This window comes from Pleuronectes platessa, chromosome 4 (genome assembly GCF_947347685.1).
Source record: "Pleuronectes platessa chromosome 4, fPlePla1.1, whole genome shotgun sequence".
NCBI classification, from domain to species: domain Eukaryota; kingdom Metazoa; phylum Chordata; class Actinopteri; order Pleuronectiformes; family Pleuronectidae; genus Pleuronectes; species Pleuronectes platessa.
The window spans coordinates 16,181,431-16,204,223 of NC_070629.1; the positions used below are offsets into that span (position 1 = coordinate 16,181,431).

The 22,793-nt window shown below is 39.8% G+C and overlaps 1 protein-coding gene and 1 long non-coding RNA gene across 4 annotated transcripts; one reads left to right on the forward strand and one right to left on the reverse strand.

The window, feature by feature from the left end:
* Nucleotides 1-841: 841 nt before the first annotated feature.
* LOC128438922 (arrestin domain-containing protein 3) lies at nucleotides 842-6,844 on the reverse strand. The gene is made up of 6 exons (XM_053421695.1): nucleotides 6,291-6,844; nucleotides 5,133-5,190; nucleotides 4,844-4,991; nucleotides 2,979-3,075; nucleotides 2,088-2,344; nucleotides 842-1,929 (listed from the first exon to the last, which is right to left on the reverse strand). The coding sequence occupies exons 1-6, from the start codon at nucleotides 6,550-6,552 to the stop codon at nucleotides 1,351-1,353; spliced, it is 1,401 nt and encodes a 466-aa protein (XP_053277670.1). The 5' UTR covers nucleotides 6,553-6,844; the 3' UTR covers nucleotides 842-1,350.
* A 5,034-nt stretch (nucleotides 6,845-11,878) lies between these two features.
* Nucleotides 11,879-14,753, forward strand: LOC128438581 (uncharacterized). 3 transcript variants are annotated; one of them, XR_008338349.1, is made up of 5 exons: nucleotides 11,879-11,970; nucleotides 12,379-12,561; nucleotides 13,180-13,281; nucleotides 13,938-14,085; nucleotides 14,320-14,742. It is a non-coding gene; the product is annotated as an uncharacterized LOC128438581 (long non-coding RNA). The 3 variants fall into 3 exon arrangements; XR_008338348.1 differs by having other exon boundaries at nucleotides 13,180-13,266; nucleotides 14,320-14,741; XR_008338347.1 differs by having other exon boundaries at nucleotides 13,180-14,085; nucleotides 14,320-14,753.
* Nucleotides 14,754-22,793: the final 8,040 nt, after the last annotated feature.

Here is a 22,793-nt window from a genome sequence, read left to right on the forward strand (position 1 = left end):
ATTTCTCTCACACGAGTCTTCAAAGTCTCAAGGTTTATGAGCTCCTTTAACTTAAGAGTTTTTTACAGTGCATTCCAAGCAGCAGGTGCAGCGAACTTAAAACAGTGCTTACCAAATTCAGTGTTTACTTTGGGCATAACTAATAAATAAAGCTCATTTGAACGTAAGCAGTAATTGCTCTGGGATTTAAAGATGTACTTACATAAGTAGTGGGGGAGCAGACCCAAGATAGCTTTATAAATAAAAATATGCCAATGTATAAGGCGGCGTGCTGCCAGAGATGGCCACTCAACTCGAGCATATAAGATGCAGCGGTGAGTGAGGGCTTTACAACCAGTGACAAACCTTAAGGCACCATGATATACAGTGTCTAGAGAGCGCAGACAGTTATCTGGGGCATTCATATACAAGAGATCACTGTAATCAAGTACAGGGAGGAAAGTGGTAGCAATCAACTTTTTTCTGGTAAAAAAAGAAAAACAAGATTTGTGACGGAAGATATAAAGACCTGTGCCTAGTAGTGAGTTTATGTATATGAATATATGCATGTTAAAACGATAATAGTGTACTGCAGTAACTGTAGATTTCCTTTAATTCATACATTTTTTAAAAGATGACTGCCACTTTATGTATTTTTGTCCAGTTTTTTATAATTTTGTCTTGTTTATTTTTGGTAATGCACTAGTACTCCTCCCTTTTTCTTCTCTCATTACTACAATTACTGTATGCCAGACTGGCCCTCAGAAATAACAAGGGTATTCCAACCATCCATCGATCCTGAGAAGATCAGAAGAACGACTTATTTTTTGTGGCTGAGTTTAAACAATGTGAGACACACTGAAAGGTTTTCATAGCAGGTGTTTATTCAAATCAGTCAGAACACTTTGTTAGTATAACAACAAATCAGGTTTTCTAAGGAGTGTGTAATTTTTTTTTTTTACACATAAAAACATTGTGAATAGTGTTTTTCAAGCCTTGATGCAGAGGTAGAGAAAAATATAAGGCTGAGAAAATCATCAGTTCCAGGACACTTGAGTTGAACAAGGCACGTATAAAACACTGTGTACCCTGATGACTGAGGTTTGATTAACAGCCACCACCAACTTTATAATTCACCAGACAAAGACAAAACTCTAACATATGAAGAAAAAGTATCATTTTTGTCTACATGCAAACTAAAATATAATAATGCACAAATACGCCCCTTTCATTTGAAATTCTTTCATCTTCACCAAAGTGCAACACTCATAACTAAGCAGAGATTTATAGGTGATCTGGTTTCACATGGTTAACTATTGGCAGTTTACTTAATACTGAATCAACCGATCCAGTCATTAAGGATTCCTTTGATTATTTTGCATTAGAATTTTCAGTAGCAGAAGACGGGAACAGGAGGGAATATGATGGAGGAGCTTCATCCGACTGAGACAGGAAGTCTACGTTCATCATCAGCGAAGACGACAGAGAGTTGTACGTGGGAGCAGGTGCAGACATGTTGAAAGACGGAGAAGGCGATGGATTGATCGCTGGTGCTGATGGGGGTGGATGAAATGTTGGGGCTGAAGGTGGAGGGTGTAGCACAGGCGTCGATGATGAGGACGAAGAGGGAGATCCATATTGAGCTTGAGGATGAGGCAATGGGTTATTGTAGCCCCCACTCATGTAAGGCGGCTGAGTAGGGTACGCATTGGTTGGGAAAGCATCATACCTTTGAGCTCCTGGGTAACCGCCTGAGTTTGGAGAAGCAGGATATGGACCCAAAGATGCCGTTGGGGGAGGGAAGTCACTATTACTTGGGCCACCAGTTGCCCCAGCTAGATAGGGACTCGCGGTAACACCAGATTGAAGACCAGGACGGAAGTGAACAGGAAGAATGACCACCGGGAGCAGGACCTCGGGATCAAAAGCAAAGCTGATATCCAAATAGACCTGAGGAAAAAATATGGCTGCTTTATTAGCCATGATGCATCACTTGAAACACCCAGCAGTCACCACAAAATTGGAAAATCTTTAAAAAAAATCCGTTTGAAATATCTCAGACGTAAATATACTACAGCATTAGGATTCCCAGTTAAAACATGACAAACCTTGAAGTGGTATTCCACTGTGATTATGTCACAATTCTGGATTGTCTGCATCTGACCAGGAGGAATCTTTATCGCACACTGGACCTCCTTCTGTGTTTGGGCCTTAATGCAGCTGTCAGCCACTTTGTGGATAACGTGGCTATCACGTTTGGTATTACCGCTGGCACGGTACACCACATCCTGGATAAAACTGAATTTGGGACTCATGTCAGAGGATGAGGAGTTGTTGATCTGTGCGACAATCATCACTGTTTCACCTATGAGGTACACAACATAACATTTGAATTTAGTTTTCAATTCATTTGATTCAGCAGCAACACTCAGAAATAAATGTGAAGTGAGGCACAACTTTCTCAAAATAAATGTGAATGCAAGAAATGCAAAGACACCATGAAAGGAAAAAGATGAGACTGTTGGGGAAAATCTGAAATTTAAATATATTGACTTTTGATTCAACAAAAAAAAACGTTAAAACTTCCGCCTCCATTTCTGAAAACGTTGATATTCCCAACTGTCTCATCTTTTCCCTGTCATTATGGCTTTACCTCGCCGGCATTGCGATACATACATGCTAGCTTTCTAAATTTGTCTCCTCTGTTCTTCTACACCCCAACAGTAATGCTAATATTAGCGTCAATGTTGCTGTTGCCCTGCAGCTGCGTTCTTACAACCTAACCAGATGAACATCTAGGACACCACGTACACAACTTTCCACATTGTAATGAGCCTCATTTGAAGGTTTTTTGTGTGTGATTTGAACCACAATGTTTGTCAGTAGACACACCACCGCTTTACTGGAAACAGTCACAGACCACAGACAATGTTCTTAAGGGGGTTTTAACTTTTTAAGGTCACAGGTGTCGTACCTTGTTAAAAGGGAAATGTTATTACCTGGAGCATAAGCTTTTCTGTCAATACCGACGTCCATGTGTACTTGTCCGGATGAGAACAGCCCCATCTCTTTGTTCACTGAACCAACTTGGGGCATCTAGAATGTAATTAACAGCATAAACAATTACTTTTGATCCACCTTCATTGCAATGCATGTGTTAAGTGTTGCAGTTATGGGACGGGGCTAGATACCTCGGTCCTTAGGGCCTGCAAGTGAGTACTATTGCACTTCCCTTTGAATGTCCTTGCTTTCTTTTTTTTGGTAATGAAAAATGCCATAAACTTCAGCAGTACAAATTCTAATTCTTAGTTATTTTTGTCAGAGGATGTGCTTTTGTTGCTGTAACATGCTCACATGTCAATCTGTTGGTAGGGAGTGCTGGGTAATGTGGGACATTTTTTACATTTGCTCCCCTCTAGGCGAGCTAGAAAGATATATCAGTAAAATTTACACATTTCCCATTAATTCAGGATGTTTTCTAGCAATGGAAATGATCAGAATGTCTTCAGGACAAAGGGCAGTGAAATTATGATTGTTTTTAAAAAAGTGGTCTTGTGTCCCACTTTACCCTGGCTACGGGGTAAAGTTGTCCACTTACTTTTTCAACTTTAAAACTACCATAACAACACATGTTGTAATAGTTAAAATCCTGACAGATAGATTGAGAACCACTAATATCGGACTAGTAACAGAATCATGGGGATTGGTCAATTAAGCACATTTATGATTATTATGATTCATGTGATCTCTAGCTTACCTGCACATTGTTTCTCTGTCCAATTGGCAGGGACAGGGATATTGTTTTTCTCTGCGCATTCAAATGCCAGTTCACGGCACTTAACTGGAGCAAGGCCATGGAACTGGTCAGCTAGTTGTTTCAAGTGTTTGGCAAGCTCCTCCTCCATCTCATCTGTGAATATTCTCTTTACCTCAGCTACTGCACCCCAGGCTACTGATTTTACTTTCCCTTTCTCTTTTTTCTTTATGAATCTTTCGAGGGTTGTCTTATCAATATTTCTATCCCTTCCAGCTTTTCTTAAGGACTTCTTTCCTTGCATGACCTCAGCGGCTGCACTCTCCATCTCTGCGAGGGGTGTTTGGCCCCAGGTAGTCTTCCTGGTGTAGTTTCTTGGCATGATGGCTTTTCTACAATGTTTATGACATTAAAAATAAAACATATATAATGTAATATAAAACAAAAATATGTTTAAGACTAAACTTAACTTGTGCTTCATGGTGTGGTAAAGTGAAACACTGTCTCATTTGTCCCACTTTACCCCACAGCCACCGTTTTAGAAAAAACAACATCTCTTAGCAATTCAGGCTAATCTTCAGCTAGCATCAATCAAATGGTTTTATATGTTGGAAGTTCACCAACATGTATGAAATAAGTTTTTCTACCTGATTCAATTTGTTTTGACACAACAGTTGATTAAGTTCAAAGCAAGAAATTTTACTTTTGTGTAAAAACATACTTTCCACAGAACCAGCACCAACTTCTCCTTCATGACAAGGGGGGAATGGGAGGGGCTTGAAAACATAATGGTCAAATGACCACACATGTGTTCCGTTGCCTAAATGGAGGGGGTGTCTCACATTACCCGATGTCCCACATTACCCCGCTCTCCCTACATAGATTTCGTAACTGGCCTTACAATTATCTGTGCTACGATGTAGAATGGCAGATGATTACCAGGGAGGTAATTTTGTCTGTTTTTCTTTAGCAAGTTTAAGCAAAAATTACTAAACCAGTTTTCTTGAAACTTAATGAAAGATGGGCTGAGAGAGAATCATCGTTTGGAGTGGATTCGATTAAGGGAGCATATCAGAGATGTGTACACCTATGGTTTAATATTTTACCCACCATCAGAGAGTGAATATCCGGATAGGCCTTGGAGACAAAATTGATCTCCTCTTCTACAGTACGGTCCATCCTCCAACTCCTGGCCAGTGCAGCTTCCAGCTTGTAAATTATCTTTCCATGAATTCCTCTGAAGGTTGAAGGCATATTTCTGTATCGGACAACAACCAGGTAAATGAAACGTCAGTTTAGGGGAAGTGCAGAGGCAGGCTTTCTTTTAATGATTATTAAAAACAGTTACATAGTGGAAATACAGACATTTTGTCTCAGTAGATTGACTTACTGTACTTACCCTTCTGGTATTTTAAAGCTAAATTTATAGACATGGATCCCTTTGGGAATAACCGTCTCTGAAAGGGAAAGGATGTTGGTGTTAGTACTGACCATATTCAAAAACAGTGGTTGGTGGAGAGGAACAAAGTACTTCTACTCAAAGTTCAATGAGTAGAAGTACTTTGCATATCTGTTTCCCTGCCTGTTTGCACTGTTTTGCTTATCACTTCGGGAAAAAGTGCTGTAATTTATACATACATATTCAAGTACAGTTTACACTCATCACTTTGGTTTGGTGGATGTAAATGTTTTTTATAGTTTTATAGTATTGTATTTGACTTTTCTTATATTAAGCTCTTTTTACTTAGTTTGATCCTTTTTGTTCTAATTGCACTGCTGATCTGAGCTGTCCTCCACTTCTAAGACTTTCACTGTACTGTGTGTGAACTTACATAAAAACCTGAATCTTGGACTTTGTGATAACTTTAAAATCTTATGTTATTGTAATAATTTGTCATTATACTAATGTGACATATTCTATATTACACTACAATATATCATTTATACTTTGTAAAATATATACTATACTTTATAGCTATACTATACTATATACCCTTATACATTATAAATATATAAAACTAATCCAAAAAGGGAATGCACAATGGGTAGCTTTAGTTTTAGTTATTTTTCCTGAAAACTGATCAACAATCTTTGAATGTGGGAATCAACTTGTTTTGGATGATGTGATAAAGAAAAATACTTTACGGTTCACATCCCTAAATATGAAACTTGTCCTTTAAGTTATTGCCCAATATTATTTCATCATGGTATATGTGTCCTAGCACGAATGGGACAGATTGGTAACTTTGCACTGTCATGACATAAACTAGAACCTGAAGTAGTTAAAATTAACTTCAATTGGAACAGCTAAATTTGCACATAAATGTCACAGTAACAATATCCTATACTATATATTCTGTATTAATATACTATACTATCGTTGTATAGTTGACGTTGTAAAATATGTGAAGATATCCAGAAAGGGAGGGGCTTCGTGTTTTGAACAAGTGAATGAACTTGATCTTTATTCTGGATATTGTGGTCCAGTAAACCGGATAAACAGGCTGGGCCCTGCAGGGTGTCAGCTCTTATTATGTGTATAATAATAAAGTTGAACCTTTGGAGTCCTCCTGGCCACCGATCAGGAACTCCTTGAGTTTGAAGTATCTCTTGCTCGCGCGGTAAGTCCGGTTTTTGTCGCCGGTCCTCTTGGACCAGCGGACCTCGGCGTCCCCCTTCGCTTTGACATGGAGGCTCTGGGCTGACACCTCCTTCAGCAGCACCAGAGTCACTTTCCCAGTCACCGTGTCCCCCTCCGAGAAGGTCCGGCTCTCGTTCAGCGCGACGTAAGTCAGCTCGAAGCTCTCCACGGAAGGCATGGTGGTGGGTTGACCGCGGGGGAAACAAGACCGAGTGGGTCAAGTGGGTTAAAAACACACACGAGATGGACCCAGTGGCTGGTTGGAGACCCTTTATTCCACAGTTTGTTGTTTTCCCATAACGGCAGCCATGATTGAATCCGGTGGTGGTGGTGTTGGGACAAGACCTACAGGACACGCCCTGGGAGAGTCTTGATCGGAGACCTCTACTGCCATCCACCGTACAGGAGAAAACTGAGTATGCACCATTGGAGACCACCATGATCACAAATACATAACCAGTACAGGGGAGACCCCGACCCGCTTTGCCTTTGATTGGCTGACCCTCACACTCTGCCCCAAATCTAACCAATCAAGCAGGGTAGGGGGCGGGTCTTCTTCCACCACAGGCTCTCACTAATTCACATAAATAGTTATTACCACCTGTATAAGTTCAGTACAACCAATGAAAACAAACAGACTCACATTAAAAGTTTACACAATAATATTATTATTGACAATGTAATGATATTATTATTCTTATTATCATAATAATAATAATATATTTTATTTTTACAGCGCCTTTCAATGGATATGACATGATCATAACTTGAAAGCAGTTTTGAAGCGTTATATCTAACTAATCTATATCCATCCCTTTGTCTAGGTGTTTAACAAATGTATAAGTAAAATATAAATTCTGCATTGCAAATGCTATGTGGTGTAGAATTCATGGGATTTTGACACACACATTTTACCATTCAAGGCCTTTTTGGATACGATTGAAGAATTATTCAATGCATTATGTGCAATCTAATATTTGTGTGAAATTTTGAATTTATAAATGTTATTACATAATTTAAAGATGGGACTCATAACATTAACTATATCATAAACCATAATGATTCAAACCCACATCTGTAAATGCACAATGGAAATTGTCCCCAATTTCACAGGATTTATATGCAAATTTATAATAAAACAATCTTCTGACATAATGCGTGTTTGTAGTGTTTTCTTTTTTTCTAATTGTTGTTCATTTCTCAACATGCCTGTCTATTTAATTATATTCTAAATTATGTGGACATTTTCTCTATGGAGCCCACATCTGCAACATTTGCATATGAATACATTAGTCAATAAAGTTGTTAAAGGTGCCTTGGTCAAGTCCAGTCTTTATTAAGATTAATGAACAGCTTGACATTTGTATTCCTCTGTCTCTGTATTGCAACCATCCATCGATCCTGATGAGATCAGAAGAATGAACTTATTTGCAAAGATGTGTTCTACTTTGTGGCTGAGTTTAAACAATGTGAGAAACAGTGCAAGGTTTCCATAACAGGTGTTTATTCAAATCAGTCAGAACACTTTGTTAGTATAACAACAAATCAGGTTTTCTAAGTAATGTGTAGTGACCAAAGTCACTCTCTCATACAAAACTCAACAGACTGAAAAATAACAATAATTTGTCCTCTTAAAACATTTGTTTTTTTTTACACATGAAAACATTGTGAATAGTGTTTTTCAAGCCACGATGAAGATTAGTGAGGTAGAGAAAACTATAAGGCTGAAAAAATCATCAGTTCCAGGACACTTGAGTTGAACAAGGCATGTATAAAACACTGTGTACCCTGATGACTGAGGTTTGAGTAACAGCAGCCACCAACCTAATAATTAACCAGACAAACAAAACTCTAACATACGAAGAAAAAGTATTATTTTTGTCTGCATGCTAAATAAAATATAATAATGCCCAAATATGCCCCTTTCATTTGAAATTTTTTCATCTTCAACAAAGATGCAAAGCTGATATCCAAATAGACCTGAGGAAAAAATATGGCTGCTTTATTAGCACATGATGCATAACTTGAAACACCCGGCAGTCACCACAAAATTGGAAAATCTTAAAAAAAGATCCGTTTGAAATATCTCAGAAGTAAATATACTACAGCATTAGGATTCCAAGTTAAAACATGACAAACCTTGAAGTGGTATTCCACTGTGATTATGTCACAATTCTGGATTGTCTGCATCTGACCAGGAGGAATCGTTATCGCACACTGGACCTCCTTCTGTGTTTGGGCCTTAATGCAGCTGTCAGCCACTTTGTGGATAACGCGCTTTTCACGTTTGGTATTACCGTTGGCACGGTACACCACATCCTGGATAAAACTGAATTTGGGACTCATGTCAGAGGATGAGGAGTTGTTGATCTGTGCGACAATCATCACTGTTTCACCTATGAGGTACACAACATAACATTTGAATTTAGTTTTCAGTTCATTTGATTCAGTAGCCACACTCTCAAATATATGTGAATGCAAGAAATGCAAAGATACCCTGAAAGGAATAAGATGAGACTGTTTGGGAAAATCTGAAATTTAAAAATATATATAAATATATATATATTGACTTTTGATTAAACAAAAAAAACTTTAAAACCATTTCTGAAAACGTTGATATTCCCAATTGTTTCATCTTTTCCCTGTCATTATGGCTTTACCTTGCCGGCATTGCGATACATACTAGCTTTCTAAATTGTTATCATCTGTTCTTCTACACCCCAACAGGAATGCTAATATTAGCGTCAATGTTGCTGTTGCCCTGCAGCTGCGTTCTCACAAGCTAACCAGATGAACATCTAGGACACCACGTACACAACTTTCCACATTGTAATGAGCCTCATTTGAAGGCTTCTTTTTTGTGTGATTTGAACCACAATGTTTGTCAGTAAACACACCATAGGCTCTAAAATGTGACCTGAATTTCAACCAACTATTTATTTATTGCTTGACTGGAAACCGTCAGGTACCACAGACCATGTTCATAAGGGACATATTAACTTGTTAAGATCACAGGTGTCGTTGGCTATAAAACCCTGGGATGACATGTCAAAATGTCAGTCCTGAAACACGACTGTACAGTACATACAAAGTCAACAGATAACTCTCATCTATGTCATTGTTGTTACTGCATGTTTAGTTAAGGTTCTTATTTTGGCAGTGACAAACATCACTGCCAAAATAAGAAAATGAAGCTCTGCGGTATCCTCCTTCAGCAGGAGGTCTCCTTCCAAGACCTAAGCTATGTTTAAAGGGAAATGTTATTACCTGGAGAATAAGCTCTTCTGTCAATACCGACGTCCATGTGTACTTGTCCGGAATTGAACAGCCCCATCTCTTTGTTCACTGAACCAACTTGGGGCGTCTGGAATGCAATTAACACCATAAAGAATTACTTTTGATCCACCTTCATTAATTAGACATTACAATGCATTTGTTAAGTGTTGCAGTTATAGGACAGGACTAGATACCTCGGTCCTTAGGGCCTGCAAGTGAGTAGCATTGCACTCCCCTTTGAATGTCCTTGCTGTTTAAAGAGCAGGTCATTGAGAGCACTTTTCAACAGAATTACTTTCTACTGTTATGACACATGACACACGGAGCCTCTCTTTCCAGCTTCTTCTTCCTCTTTTCCTTCCCTATCACATTGAAGTAAGTCATATCTCATCAGTACAGTTTACTGACTTGACCCCTTCCCCGAGTCCCTTTGCTTTATCGCCCGCAGATCCGGGCCCGCTGTGGCCGCACCATGGATTATGATTTGTGGATCGCACATCAGAGGTTGCAATGGTGGATCCAGTATGGCGGATTCTATATCGTGCGGGCTCATCGTAGTGGTAATGGCGGATCCTCTGTTGCGTTGGCATCATATAATGGTTGTGGACCACGACCGAGGCGGCGCCTGATGATGGATCTTAATAAGCGGCAGTGGACAATGACTGTGGACTATAGTGGATCCGACCTGGATGATGGATCATTATCTTGCTGGCTAATGACCATGGACTATGATTGCAGCAGGACTGCTTGACATATAGTATTGAAGTTATCCTTCAAAATGTTTACCCACATCAATGCTGCTAAAAACTTAATCTTTAATCTTGATGATGTTTTCCTGCACTTGACATCTATTGCACGTCTGTCCGTCCTGGGAGAGGGATCCCTCACATATGGCTCTCTCTGAGGTTTCTACGTATTTTCACCCTGTTAAAAGGGTTTTTAGTAGTTTTTCCTTACTCTGGCTGAGGGTTAAGGACAGAGGATGTCTCACCATGTTAAAGCCCTATGAACGAATTGTAATTTGTGAATATGGGCTATACAAATAAAATTTGATTGATTGATTGATTGAAGAAATCGTGTTTTTATTAGTTTTATTTTGTAATGAAGAATTCCATAAACTTCAGCAGTACAAATTCTAATTCTTAGTTATTTTTGTCAGAGGACGTGATTTTGTTGCTGTAACATGCTTACATGTCAATCTGTTATTTCGAATCTGGCCTTACAATGATCTGAGCTACAACGTAGAATGGCAGATGATTAGCAGGGAGGTAATTTTCTCCGTTTTTAAGTTTAAGTTTAAGCGAAAATTACTAAACCAGTTTTCTTGAATCTTAATGAAAGACGGACTGAGAGAGAATCATCGTTTGGAGTGGATTAGATTAAGGGAGCATATCAGAGATGTGTCCACCTATGGTTTAATGTTTACCCACCATCAGAGAGTAAATATCCGGATAGGCCTTGGAGACAAAATTGATCTCCTGTTGTACAGTACTGTCCATCCTCCAACTCCTGGCCAGTGCAGCTTCCAGCTTGTAAATGATATTTCCATGAATTCCTATGAAGGTTGAAGGCACACATCTGGGTTGGTATGCAGTCTCATCAGAAAACGTTCAATGAAGAAGTTGGTCCACTTGGAACGACGTTACAGATTGTGAGACGGTAACAGTTAGTCCTCCCATTGTTTTGCATTGGTTTGTTCTCACGTCACGTGACTCTCAAGCTCCCGTCTGCGGAGAGGAAAACATGGCGGAGATTCCTTTTTTTTCAGATAAAAATATAATTTTGTAACTTAGTTTGGGCATAAAAATACATTCTGACACCATTTCTAGCGAGAAATGTGCTCTTTGCTTCCACAGTCTTCAGCCAGTTCGTGCTTATGATAAATATTTTAATAGTTATCACGCATGTGTTTATCGTTGCTATGACGGTTGCCATGCCACCACAGCGCAGCGTGGTGTTTAAATCACAGTCCCTGCGTGGTGTCCTTCAGTGATCGTGAATGTTATTCTTGTTATATAATAGTAATATTTGAGGCTAGATAACATCTCTAATGAGAAGGAACCTGCGAGTCTGTTCATACCGAGGCCGGCCCGAGTGCGCGAGCCGAGCGGCCCGAGCGGCCCGAGGCCGGCCCGAGTGCGCGAGCCGAGCGGCCCGAGCGGCCCCAGCGGCGCGAGCCGAGCGGCCCGAGCGGCGCGAGCGGACATGACGTGTGGCTGTCGTAAAAACCCTATTTGTAAACAGCCAGTCCTTCTAACTCGGGGCTGCGTCATAAACACGGCGCGCTTGGAAGACCACGATGTCATCTTCCTTCTGTCAGGTAAGTAGTTTATTGTTTTTAGAGATCGTTACGATCTAGGTTTACAGTCCGAGTGCGGAGAGAGTCCGTCAATCCACACTATGGACGCTGTTCATCAGCTAATACGCCATTGTTAGCCACATGCTACAGCCCACGGTAGCCTGTGCTACCTGGGAGGTGAATACATTGTTGTTGAAACCAGTTCAAGACGCTTAGCTCATCATTGAGGGACGCTACAATATAAATATTAACATGAATTTGATTTATGAATGCTTTAGATTAATAAGGAGTGTATTTCTCTACTATTACTCCACAATATCAGGTCAATTTGGTTTAATGTATAGTATGCACTATGACAATAATGTTTCCATGTTATGGAGTTGCGATTCATTTTATAAAACAATTGCTATGTTCTTTTTTTTAATCAAGGAGGATCCAAGTGAAGCTACAGGAGTTTCATTAACGTCAACAACTTGGACCGAACGGTTTGTTTTGCTTGATGAAGAGCAGGAAGGGCAGCCTGGAGAGAAAGAGAAGCCGGGTTGAGCCCACTACCATCATCCACGTACCACGAGGAAGATGAGGGAGAGAAATGATCCTACCATTAAAGAGGTACTTTTAAGTTACATACCAGAAACACCATTTTATATAATGTGCTAAATATACATTTTATTACATCCCCAAAGTACGCTTGCTGAAATACAAGTTTATATCACACTGAAAGAATTTTGATCAATCATGCTTCCCTGCTGTGATTGTTTAACTGGGAAAACAACTTTTTCCACAGGAAGGCAAGTAAATTTAAGGAATACATGTGCAAAGTTTTCCTCTGTTATGTATAATGATGACCCCCATCAAACATAATGTTAGCAATATTTACACCTTTTAATTTATACTGATTATTTCTGTCTACATGTGTGAATTTGCCTTCATTAGTTTCAGAAAAGAGCGATGATGTATCGGTCAGTGGGCGGCAGCACGAGACTCCGCAAACTAGTCTGTAAGCAAAGCAGACGAAGGCATCGAGGTTGCGGCCTGCCATCATTGTTATTTTGCTTAAGGGACTGAATATGTTTCATGCAGGAATATTAGCATTTCCCTTATATCTACCAAAACTGCTTGTTTCCCAGACTGCAGTTTTGTTTTGATCCGATGTGGTGTGCAAATACAACCGTATCTGCAATGGGTTGTGGGGCATTAACATTTGTAACTCTAATTTTGTTTTGACAGACTGTGAAAAGAACGTTGAGAACATCACCACTCTACAGGAAGACACAGTCCAGTAATGGGTGTCAGAATTTCAGTAGTGAACGACGGGTACTGTGGAAAAATGTGTGTCATTGTTGTACAATGTCCTTTGACTCTGTTTACACAAGGTTAACACAAAAAGGTTTGATTGTAAACTGATATCGGTACGAATTCATTTTATTCTCCTCCTCAAAAGAAACAAACAATCCAAATTACCTGCAGAACGCCCTTGATGGACGCTTCAGCTGCATCGTCAGACTGGCCAGACAGCAAGATGCCAACTTTAATGCCAATTTATTTGTGTAACATTCTGTGACCAAATGTATAGATAACTTTTTGTAGATTGTAAAAAAGATAACCCATTTATTAAAAAAAAACTACACTAGAATTACCGCACTGCGTTGTATGACTCCGCTAACCAGTGCAGTGTCCGTCTACATATTTCTACATATTTTCTCTCGTATAAATGACACTGTGTCTCTTGACAACTGAAACCATAAGATGAGGTCAGTGTGGCCTTGACCTTTTGACTTTAACACAAATACACAGTTAGACAATCCGAAAACATACAGTTATGCCAAAATATATTTTGTTACACATTCTAGATGGCATAAGCAGAGACATCAACTTAGGAAAAATATTTCTGTAGAAAAGAAAGCCCTGTACGTGTGTACGTATGTATACATACACACGTACAAACGCACTATTGAGACGTTTTGTTTTTTATCATATATTCTCAGGCAGTACTGATGCATTTACTGAGACGGGACGTGAGGGCCTACTCTGCGTGCTCAGAGTTCAAGCCCAGCAGGCTGCAGCGGGCCTGACATATTCCGGAACAGCAGCACAGTCTTTCGATGACTCCTCTGAAGATGAAAACATGGCGAGGTACTTCTCCACTGATGAAGAACTGTGAGGGCTGTGATTAGCTACACTCTCTTGCTACAATGCTACTCTTGCTACTCCCTGGCAGCCTTAGGAAGGCATTAGCTTGCTGTGTGGTAGCTGTTAGCTTCAGCATTTTTAGTTTTTAGCGGCCTGTGTGACGTTTATGTTTAAAACAAAAAAATCAGAGGGAACCATCTTCATAATTTAACACTATGGTTTGTTTGTGTCCTTCAGTTCTTCTCAAGAGAAGCAGTACAGGTGTGCCTCAGCTCCACGGTCCCTCCTGCAGCCTCCGCTCCTGATGCTAACCTCATGTCTCCATCACACCAAGCAGCAGACCTGGATTGACAGACCTTTCTCCAGAGCTGCCCCCTCCCTCTGAAACCCTCCTCTCCAAAACACTATTTGTGTAGTTTTTAAAGTATTTTTTGCATGAGAATTGTTGATCATAACATTTCCAGCAGATGCCTTAATGTAATGTTTGTGCACAATAAATGACATTGATCATAACATATTGGTATTTCCTTGCACTTCTACACCATGATATTGTCAGATAAGATGCTGATTACATTAAAGCAGTGAATGCTCTTCTTTAAGCAACATAAACACACAATGATCCAATGGATCTGAAGTAGAATGGGCACATTACATTCTGTAGAGAATGCCTCAGTAATTGAAGTCAGAAAATAACTTTCTTTATCTGAGGTTCCAGTCATTTATAGTCACAGCAAAGCACACAGGTCTGGTTGTCTAGGGACACCCATATCATATTGTTTAAGATGTGTAACATCAAGTTTGTGTTTCAGTGCAAAATACATACCGAGTTCACTCTCTTGATTACACTAAATTTAGGTGACCCAGATGTTTCACAATGCATCTGATAAGGTCTTATGAGAAACATTCTTAACATTAAAGAAATGAACACAGAGGATAGCAATAGATGTTTGACTCAAATCAGTAGCTGGTAATCAGCAGCCTGACTTATTCAAACACATTAATACTACAATGAATGAGGCAGGGGTTATCTATCAGAAATCATTTCTGGGACATTAATTTAAAAGATCTCCAGTATAAGTAAATGTGTTTTAAAATTGGTTTACATCCAAGTGTGAGGCTGTCCCATCACATGGATTTAAGACATATATATTGTCGGATCGGACAGACCCTTTTTGATTTATAGTTCTACGAGCCTTTTTGTTGTGAAAACAATTCACCGCCAGAACAGTAGATGGCGAGACGGAAGTCGAGCTTAGACAAGCCTACCTCATGAGGTATATAGAAGAAGTCCACGCTGGTTTATTTACGTCCTCCCGGCTCCTCACACACAGTGAACGATGGCAACTAACAGAAAAAGGATGTTGATGACGCGACAGTTTTTGCTGAATAAAGTGACACCCAGCGGGTCAAAATGCTTTTGTTATCGTGTCTTAGCGCAGCGGTTCCCCGGTCTTGTTTCCAAACTGCGTTGCTAATTCAACAGCTGCAACAGCTTGAAGCTACACGGAGGCAGCTAGCTCCCCCCAGCTTCCACACACAGTCAGCACGGACACCCGATACTAACTACTACCAAGTGTTTGCTTCTAACACTTGGCTTCTAACACTTGGCAGAAGCATACATTGGCCTTAAGGCCAATGTATGCTTCTGCGTTTTGACGGACACGGACAGATAGGATCGCCCTCTCCAACGTGGAACGCCTTCTCCGTGCCTCTCCGAGGCTCCTCGGAGAGCTTTTCGTGCAGCTCTCATTTTTCTACTACACGTCGAAATGACGGACAGCCCACGGATAGCACTTGGCTGTGATTGGTCCGCTAACGCCAGCATTTCGGAATGGAAACTTCCTGTTCCATTCCCTACATCACAATAAACCAAAATCACAACTACGACTCTATGATTAATGTGACAAGTGTGTTAAGCCAGCGGCGTTGTCCGGCTGACGGTGGCTGGTTAGAGCACTTACAGCATGTGTGTACGGTCACATGAGGTTATAACGAACTTTGATAACGGGGGTAGCGGGCTAGCCACCATGCTAACTGCGGTGGGAACAGCGCAAAAAACCCGCTGACTTTAATCCCACGGCTCATGACACTGTTTCTCAAACACCGTCAGGTTAGAAGCAAACACTTGGTAGTAGCTAGTATCGGGTGTCCGTGCTGACTGTGTGTGGAAGCTGGGGGGGGGGGGGGGGGGGGGGGGGGAGCTAGCTGCCTCCGTGTAGCTTCAAGCTGTTGCAGCTGTTGAATTAGCAACGCAGTTTGGAAACAAGACCGGGGAACCGCTGCGCTAAGACACGATAACAAAAGCATTTTGACTCGCTGGGTTTCACTTTATTCAGCAAAAACTGTCGCGTCATCAACATCCTTTTTCTGTTAGTTGCCATCGTTCACTGTGTGTGAGGAGCCGGGAGAATGTAAATAAACCAGCGTGGACTTCTTCTATATACCTCATGAGGTAGGCTTGTCTAAGCTCGACTTCCGTCTCGCCATCTACTGTTCTGGCGGTGAATTGTTTTCACAACAAAAAGGCTCGTAGAACTATAAATCAAAAAGGGTCCGTCCGATCCGTCCGTCCGTCATTCCGAAACGGACTCGGAGAAGCATACTGAGGCCTTTAGTCAGCTCGAAGCTCTCCACGGAAGGCATGGTGGTGGGTTCACCGCGGGGGAAACGAAACCAAGTGGGACAGGACCTACAGGACACGCCCTGGTCGAGTCTTGATCGCAGACCTCTGCTGCCATCCAACGTACAGGAGAAAACTGAGTCTGCACCATATATACAGTCTATGGTCTGCACCTGTGGAGACCACCATGATCACAACATAACCACTACAGGGGAGACCCCGACCTGGTTTGCCTTCGATTGGCTAACCCTCACATTCTGCCCCAAATCTAACCAATCAAGCAGGATGGGGGGCGGGTCTTCTTCCACCACAGCCTCTCACTAATTCACATAAATAGTTATAACATTAACCACTGTATGAGTTAAGTATAACCAATGAAAACAAACAGGCTCACATTAAAAGTTTACACAATAATATTATTAACAATGTAATGATATTATTACTATTATTATTCTTATTGATAATAATAATAATATATTTAATTTTTACAGCACCCTTCAATGGACATGACATCATAACGTGAAAGCAGTTTTGAAGAGTTATATCTAACTAATCTGTATCTCTCCATTTGTTAAGGTGTTTAACAAATGTATAAGTAAAATGTAAATTCTGCATTACAAATGATATGTACTTTTTGGATACGATTGAAGGATTATTCAGTATATTATGTGCAATCTCATATTTGTGTGAAATTTTGAATACATAAATGTTATCAAATATTTTCAAGATGGGACTCATTATATTAACTATATCATAAACCCTAATGATTCAATTTCCCCATGGCAGTGGGGCTCACAAACAAGCCCCCTGCATCACACTGACTCTGCTGACCCCCCCGCCCCCAACCCACCCTTGCACATAATTTATAACTCTATATTACTGGCACTATTACCAATCTCTGCACCTTAAAACCGCACGTAACTCTTTAACTGTATATACTGTTGTTTGTTTTATATTGTTATATTGTTCAATATTGTGTTTTTTTTAATTTGTTGTTTGTAAAGTGCACCAACCACACCAAGACAATTTCCTGTATGTGCAAATATACATGGCAATAAAAATAATTCTGATTCTGATTCTGATTCTGATTCTGATTCCACGTCTGTAAATGCACAATGGAAATCAATATGCAAAATATGCAAATTTATAATAACACAATCTTCTGACATAATGTATGTTTTTAGTGTCGCTGTTTGAAGAGGGTGTGTAGCCTGTTGATCTCTGAGGCTACTGTGTCCAATATGGTCTGGCAGTAGGTGGGGCTGTTACAGAAAAACAGGTCCAGCAAAGTGTCGTTGGTGAAATGTCTCAGTCTGCTCATACTGGGTAGAGTGATCCTCTGGATGTCCCTGGAGAGAGAAGAAAAAGGTGGACGGCCACAGTTTGACAATTTTCAAATAGTCTTAAAGACATTGGCATTATTGTACAGTGTGGTAGTACACAGGAGAATCTGGTTTTATGAGCATGTTTGTAATGAGAGGCCAGGAGGGACAGGGAAGCACTCCTGAAGACACTTACTGGAGAGACAAGATGAAAGGGAGTCGTGTACATTCACAGATGTGCATATATGTAAACCATAAATACACATGCACACCTACCACACTGTATGATGGATCTGAAACGCAAGTCACACGCAGGACCAATACCATGCACCATAAAAACAAGGTGGTCCACCTTGTCAACATGACTGTCTATTTAATTATATTCTAACTTAAGTTGGACATTTTCTCTGTGGAGCCCACATCTGCAATAGTTACTTATGTACACATTAGTCAATAAAGTTGTTAAAAACAATAAGAAGTCAATCATAGAAAAAACAGTAACACTAAATTCTACAAACTAAGGTAGAAAATGTAAAAACACAATATCTGTAATGAAGAAAGGACACAACATAATATTATTATGATATAAAACATATATATAGAAACAAGTGGATATAAAAACTATACAAATGAGTTGAACAAGTTTATTTCTCACATCAGTTATTGAATCAATGGAAAGTCTTACGGTGTGATAGCTTTAACACCCCACTCCTCACCACACACCAAAAAAATACGTTTTTCTTTTATTTTGAAAGTTCGATTCCCACTGCGGAAGTCCTGCTAGAAACAAAATATGCACAAAAGTTTAATCAGCAGTTATAGTCAACATTTATATTCCCGGTGAAGGGTTGGGGCGATTTATAAATTGTATAAATTCATAATACGACAAATCTATTGTATAAACTGAAATTCACTATATGTCAAAAAAGTAAAAAATAAAACTGCAGGACGAGACAGTTTCAGGTAAAAGCGGGTCAAAGGTTAGAGGCCATTACTTCCCTCCTGGCGCAGGTGGTGGTCGTGATCACCTTGTGTTTGGTTAATCACATCTGTAAGTATGACCCTTCGTATGTCGTGTTTTTGTGTGTATGTGTGTGTGTATGTGTGTGTGTGTGTTGGACTGACACGCGTCAACAGTGCGATTAGTTAGAATCTGTTGTTATGAAGTGACTTGGGTGACCATGTAGTGTTCCTATATCTAATGTTCTGTTAGATGTGTTTATATCTAAATTCAGTGTTTGTAAACCTACTGCGCAGCCACCCCACCTGCTGGTGGACCATTGTTATTGGCTTCACAGTAAAAAAGACAGGTGTTGGACTACAGTTGTGCAGGACAACAACTTTATTTCAGAAGTCTGAGTGTGACTAAAAACAGTCAGAGTTGTCTGCTACATCACTGATTGTGTTGCATTTGCTTGTGTTGCTGCAGAGCTCTGTAAATAACTTCTGCTAATGGATGTGTATGAGAAGTTGCTTTGTCTCATATGTTTTGTAGTTACTTATTGTTATGCACCTGTCTGAATGTTAGTCTGTATTTGTTGCTTGTATGTGTTGACTACAACAAGTCATTAATTTGAAAAATGAAAAGAAAACACTTTGGAGCTTTGATACGCCACTTATTTTAGATGGAAGTGTTTTATGGTTGAGCATTTTCCAAGACTTCCCACAATGTAAATATAATTGACAATCTCATATCATTTAGGAATCGGTGTGATAGTATAAGGTGTGCTAGTTTAAAACAGTGGTTAACAAGTTAGGTGTGAGGACTCTTAAAGTAATGTACTCATCCCTTAGTTCCAAACTAAATAGCTTTCAGATGTTGATAATAATACTTATAAGTGTCCTGTTTATCAATGCTTTCCTCTCTCTATGAATTTTTAATAACGCCTGAATTTCTTAAGTTTAAGGAGGACAGGACCAGCAATGAAGTCTTGGTAGCTGATTGATCCACAGAGGCTAAATGAAATGATGGCATTCCTTACAAAGGAATTTTTGCCCCTCATTGATTTTTTAAATTTAAACTACTAATAAATACTAATTGTGATTGCACATAGAACATTTTAGAACAGGCTGTATATATTTGTCTGATAAATAAGGATGTGATTTAACAGGATATAAATATTTGTCTTACAGATGGGATGGCTCTCTAGAAACTGCCTGTTAGAACTGCAGCTTCTTTGTCACTGCCCCCTGCTGGTGCCTCCTGGTCTGCTCAGCTTTCCAGGTGAATGAGCCGCTTTACACGACCCAAACACATAATATCTAGCATTAAATCTTAGAATTTGTCACAGCCAAAATATATCAACCATACCAACACTTTCCTTTTATATATTGTTGCTGAAAAACCCATTTGGAAAGTAAATCCACACACTAATACAGGAGTCGACAAACTGGTTCTTACTGTTCGAATACAACTCAGTGATATTGAGTTAGTGCCTTTCTAAAACTCCTCTTGTTGCTTTCAAAGTTTCCCCAAGATTAAATAAAGGTTAACTAATCTCAGTCAGCTGGTGTGCTGTCAACACAAGGTGCTATGGCGACGGTTACCCTGCCAATGTGGTGTGTGCAACAATGGGAGGAGAAGGAAAATGGAGTCATGGCCACATAAAAACCAGAGCACTGTGAGAAAATGAAAGGAAACAAAGGAGACGGAGAAAAGAAAAGTTGTTGTCCTTTCACTTTGGCTCAGGTTAGTTCGTGGGAGTCATTTTGCTACTCGTGTTTCTGCCTTTTTGTCTTGTATTTGTGTTTTTTCGTCAAACAAAGATAATACAAAACTGGTTTATATGGCTTTTATTTGATGGTGATGTATTTGTTATGGTGGCAAGTAGAATTGACAATGATTACATTTTTGAGTGGACCAACTTGGATAACTTTTGACAAGAAAATATGTAACAGCACTAATAATATGTGTCTGTATTGTCACCCAAAGTAATTATAAATGCTAGTGTAAAAACTTCCACTACAAAGTTCAGTATTAAATGCGAATAAAGGGATGTCCTCGTTCTGAGAATTAGTGTTTTGCCGTAAATGTCACAAAAGTCAGAGGATGACGCCTACTCGACAGGATCAGCACAAAAACAAAACCTTGAGCTTCTTGAGCTCTGCTGATGTCAAATGGTAGTAAATGCGGAGATGTCCTATATTTGTCCAGATAGTTTTGTAAAAATCGATGGGAGAATTTGTGCAGCAAATGTCCAGGGGAGAAAGTAAGTGCTTTACCAATGGCACAACAACATTTGTGGTGTATAATGGACAAAGGTTGTGGACATTGATTTCTCAAAAAAACCTGGTAAAGGAGTCTTGTAAAGCCAGGCCAGTGAACTATGTTTCAGCTATTATTCGTTTATTGAAATATCTTCTTCGGAAAAAGCCTTTATTTTTATTTGTATTTGTATCGTTCTAGTATTTTGTAACGTATCCTTCTCCCTGATAAGTGGACATCACAGTAGCGATTCATAGCCACAGCTCAAGTGCCGATCAGCTGTGAGCAGGAAACATAAGAGTAAGTATGGGAGAAATATGAAAGTGATTAAAAGAGAAGTGAGTGAATAAAATCCTGCTTAGGGTCCTCATTAAGCTAAGGACAGCCCCGCGTGCTTTGAAAGTCCCTCATCTACATGAGACAAAGATTAAACCGGTTGTTAGGCAGCGCCCGTGAACATTTGTCTATTATGGACTGCAGACGGCCGTCTGTAGCAAAACAGAGCTGCAGCTTCATATCAGCCTCATAGACCTCATTACTGCAGTGCTGGTTTTCTTTGTAAAGTTTCTTTGAAATTTCGCAACAAATACAGTCAAGACCGGGAGTATTTGAACAGTTGCTCATGTAGGCCCTGAGCTACAGCTAAATTAAATTGAAATAAAGAGTAGAAGGGTCATTAGAAATGGCCATGTCTTGCCTTCATTCTGATTCTGTTTATACCAATATTGAAATTGTGGGAATACAGTTCTGATAAGCCACATATCCAGATTTTTGGAACTCAAAGAAAATCATCATTAGAATTAGGTTGAAAACCTTTGACAGCCATTCACTGCCTGACGTCTTTGACCCACAGACATTAGCAGGCAAATTGTGTCTGTCCACCCTCACTCATGTTTGTTTTGGGGTTTCTCTGCCTCAGTCACACTCAGACCAGTCAGGGATATTCTACCTCTTTAGCTGCTGATTTGGTCGTATGTTTAAGATCGTTGTCCTCCTGAATAATGAAATGTCGCTGGATCAGTTTTTATGGATTTGTCACAATCATTTTACACAAGCATTTATTTCAGTTGTCAAGTGTGCATAAGAGTGCTCTTCACTGTGCGTAGATTCTGTTCTTACATAAGAACAAATCCAAGATAAGAACACATCGGTGAATTTCAAATTCTTCGTAAAAACTGTGTAAGTAGGTGAATTAATTTAAAAATGTTGTTCTGAAATGCACTCTAGGTAAAAGTCAGTAGTATTCTAAAAGACTTGTTCTTTTGTAATGGATCTATTAATGGAAAGACTTAAATCACATCCCTCAGTAGAAGCTCATTAATCTATGCCGTGTATGTGCTCCTGGTTGGATGGGTTGTATCCCCGCATTGGGAGAAAGGGTGCCTTGGTCAAGTCCAGTCTTTATTAAGATTAATGAACAGCTTGACATTTTTAGTCCTCTGTCTGAATCGATAATTTTAATACTCATGAGGGCCAATGGGGATCTGAGCTTGCGGTACACACACTGTGTCCACAGGGCGCATGTTAAATGTCCGAGTGGTAATCAATGCAAAGAAATTAGCTA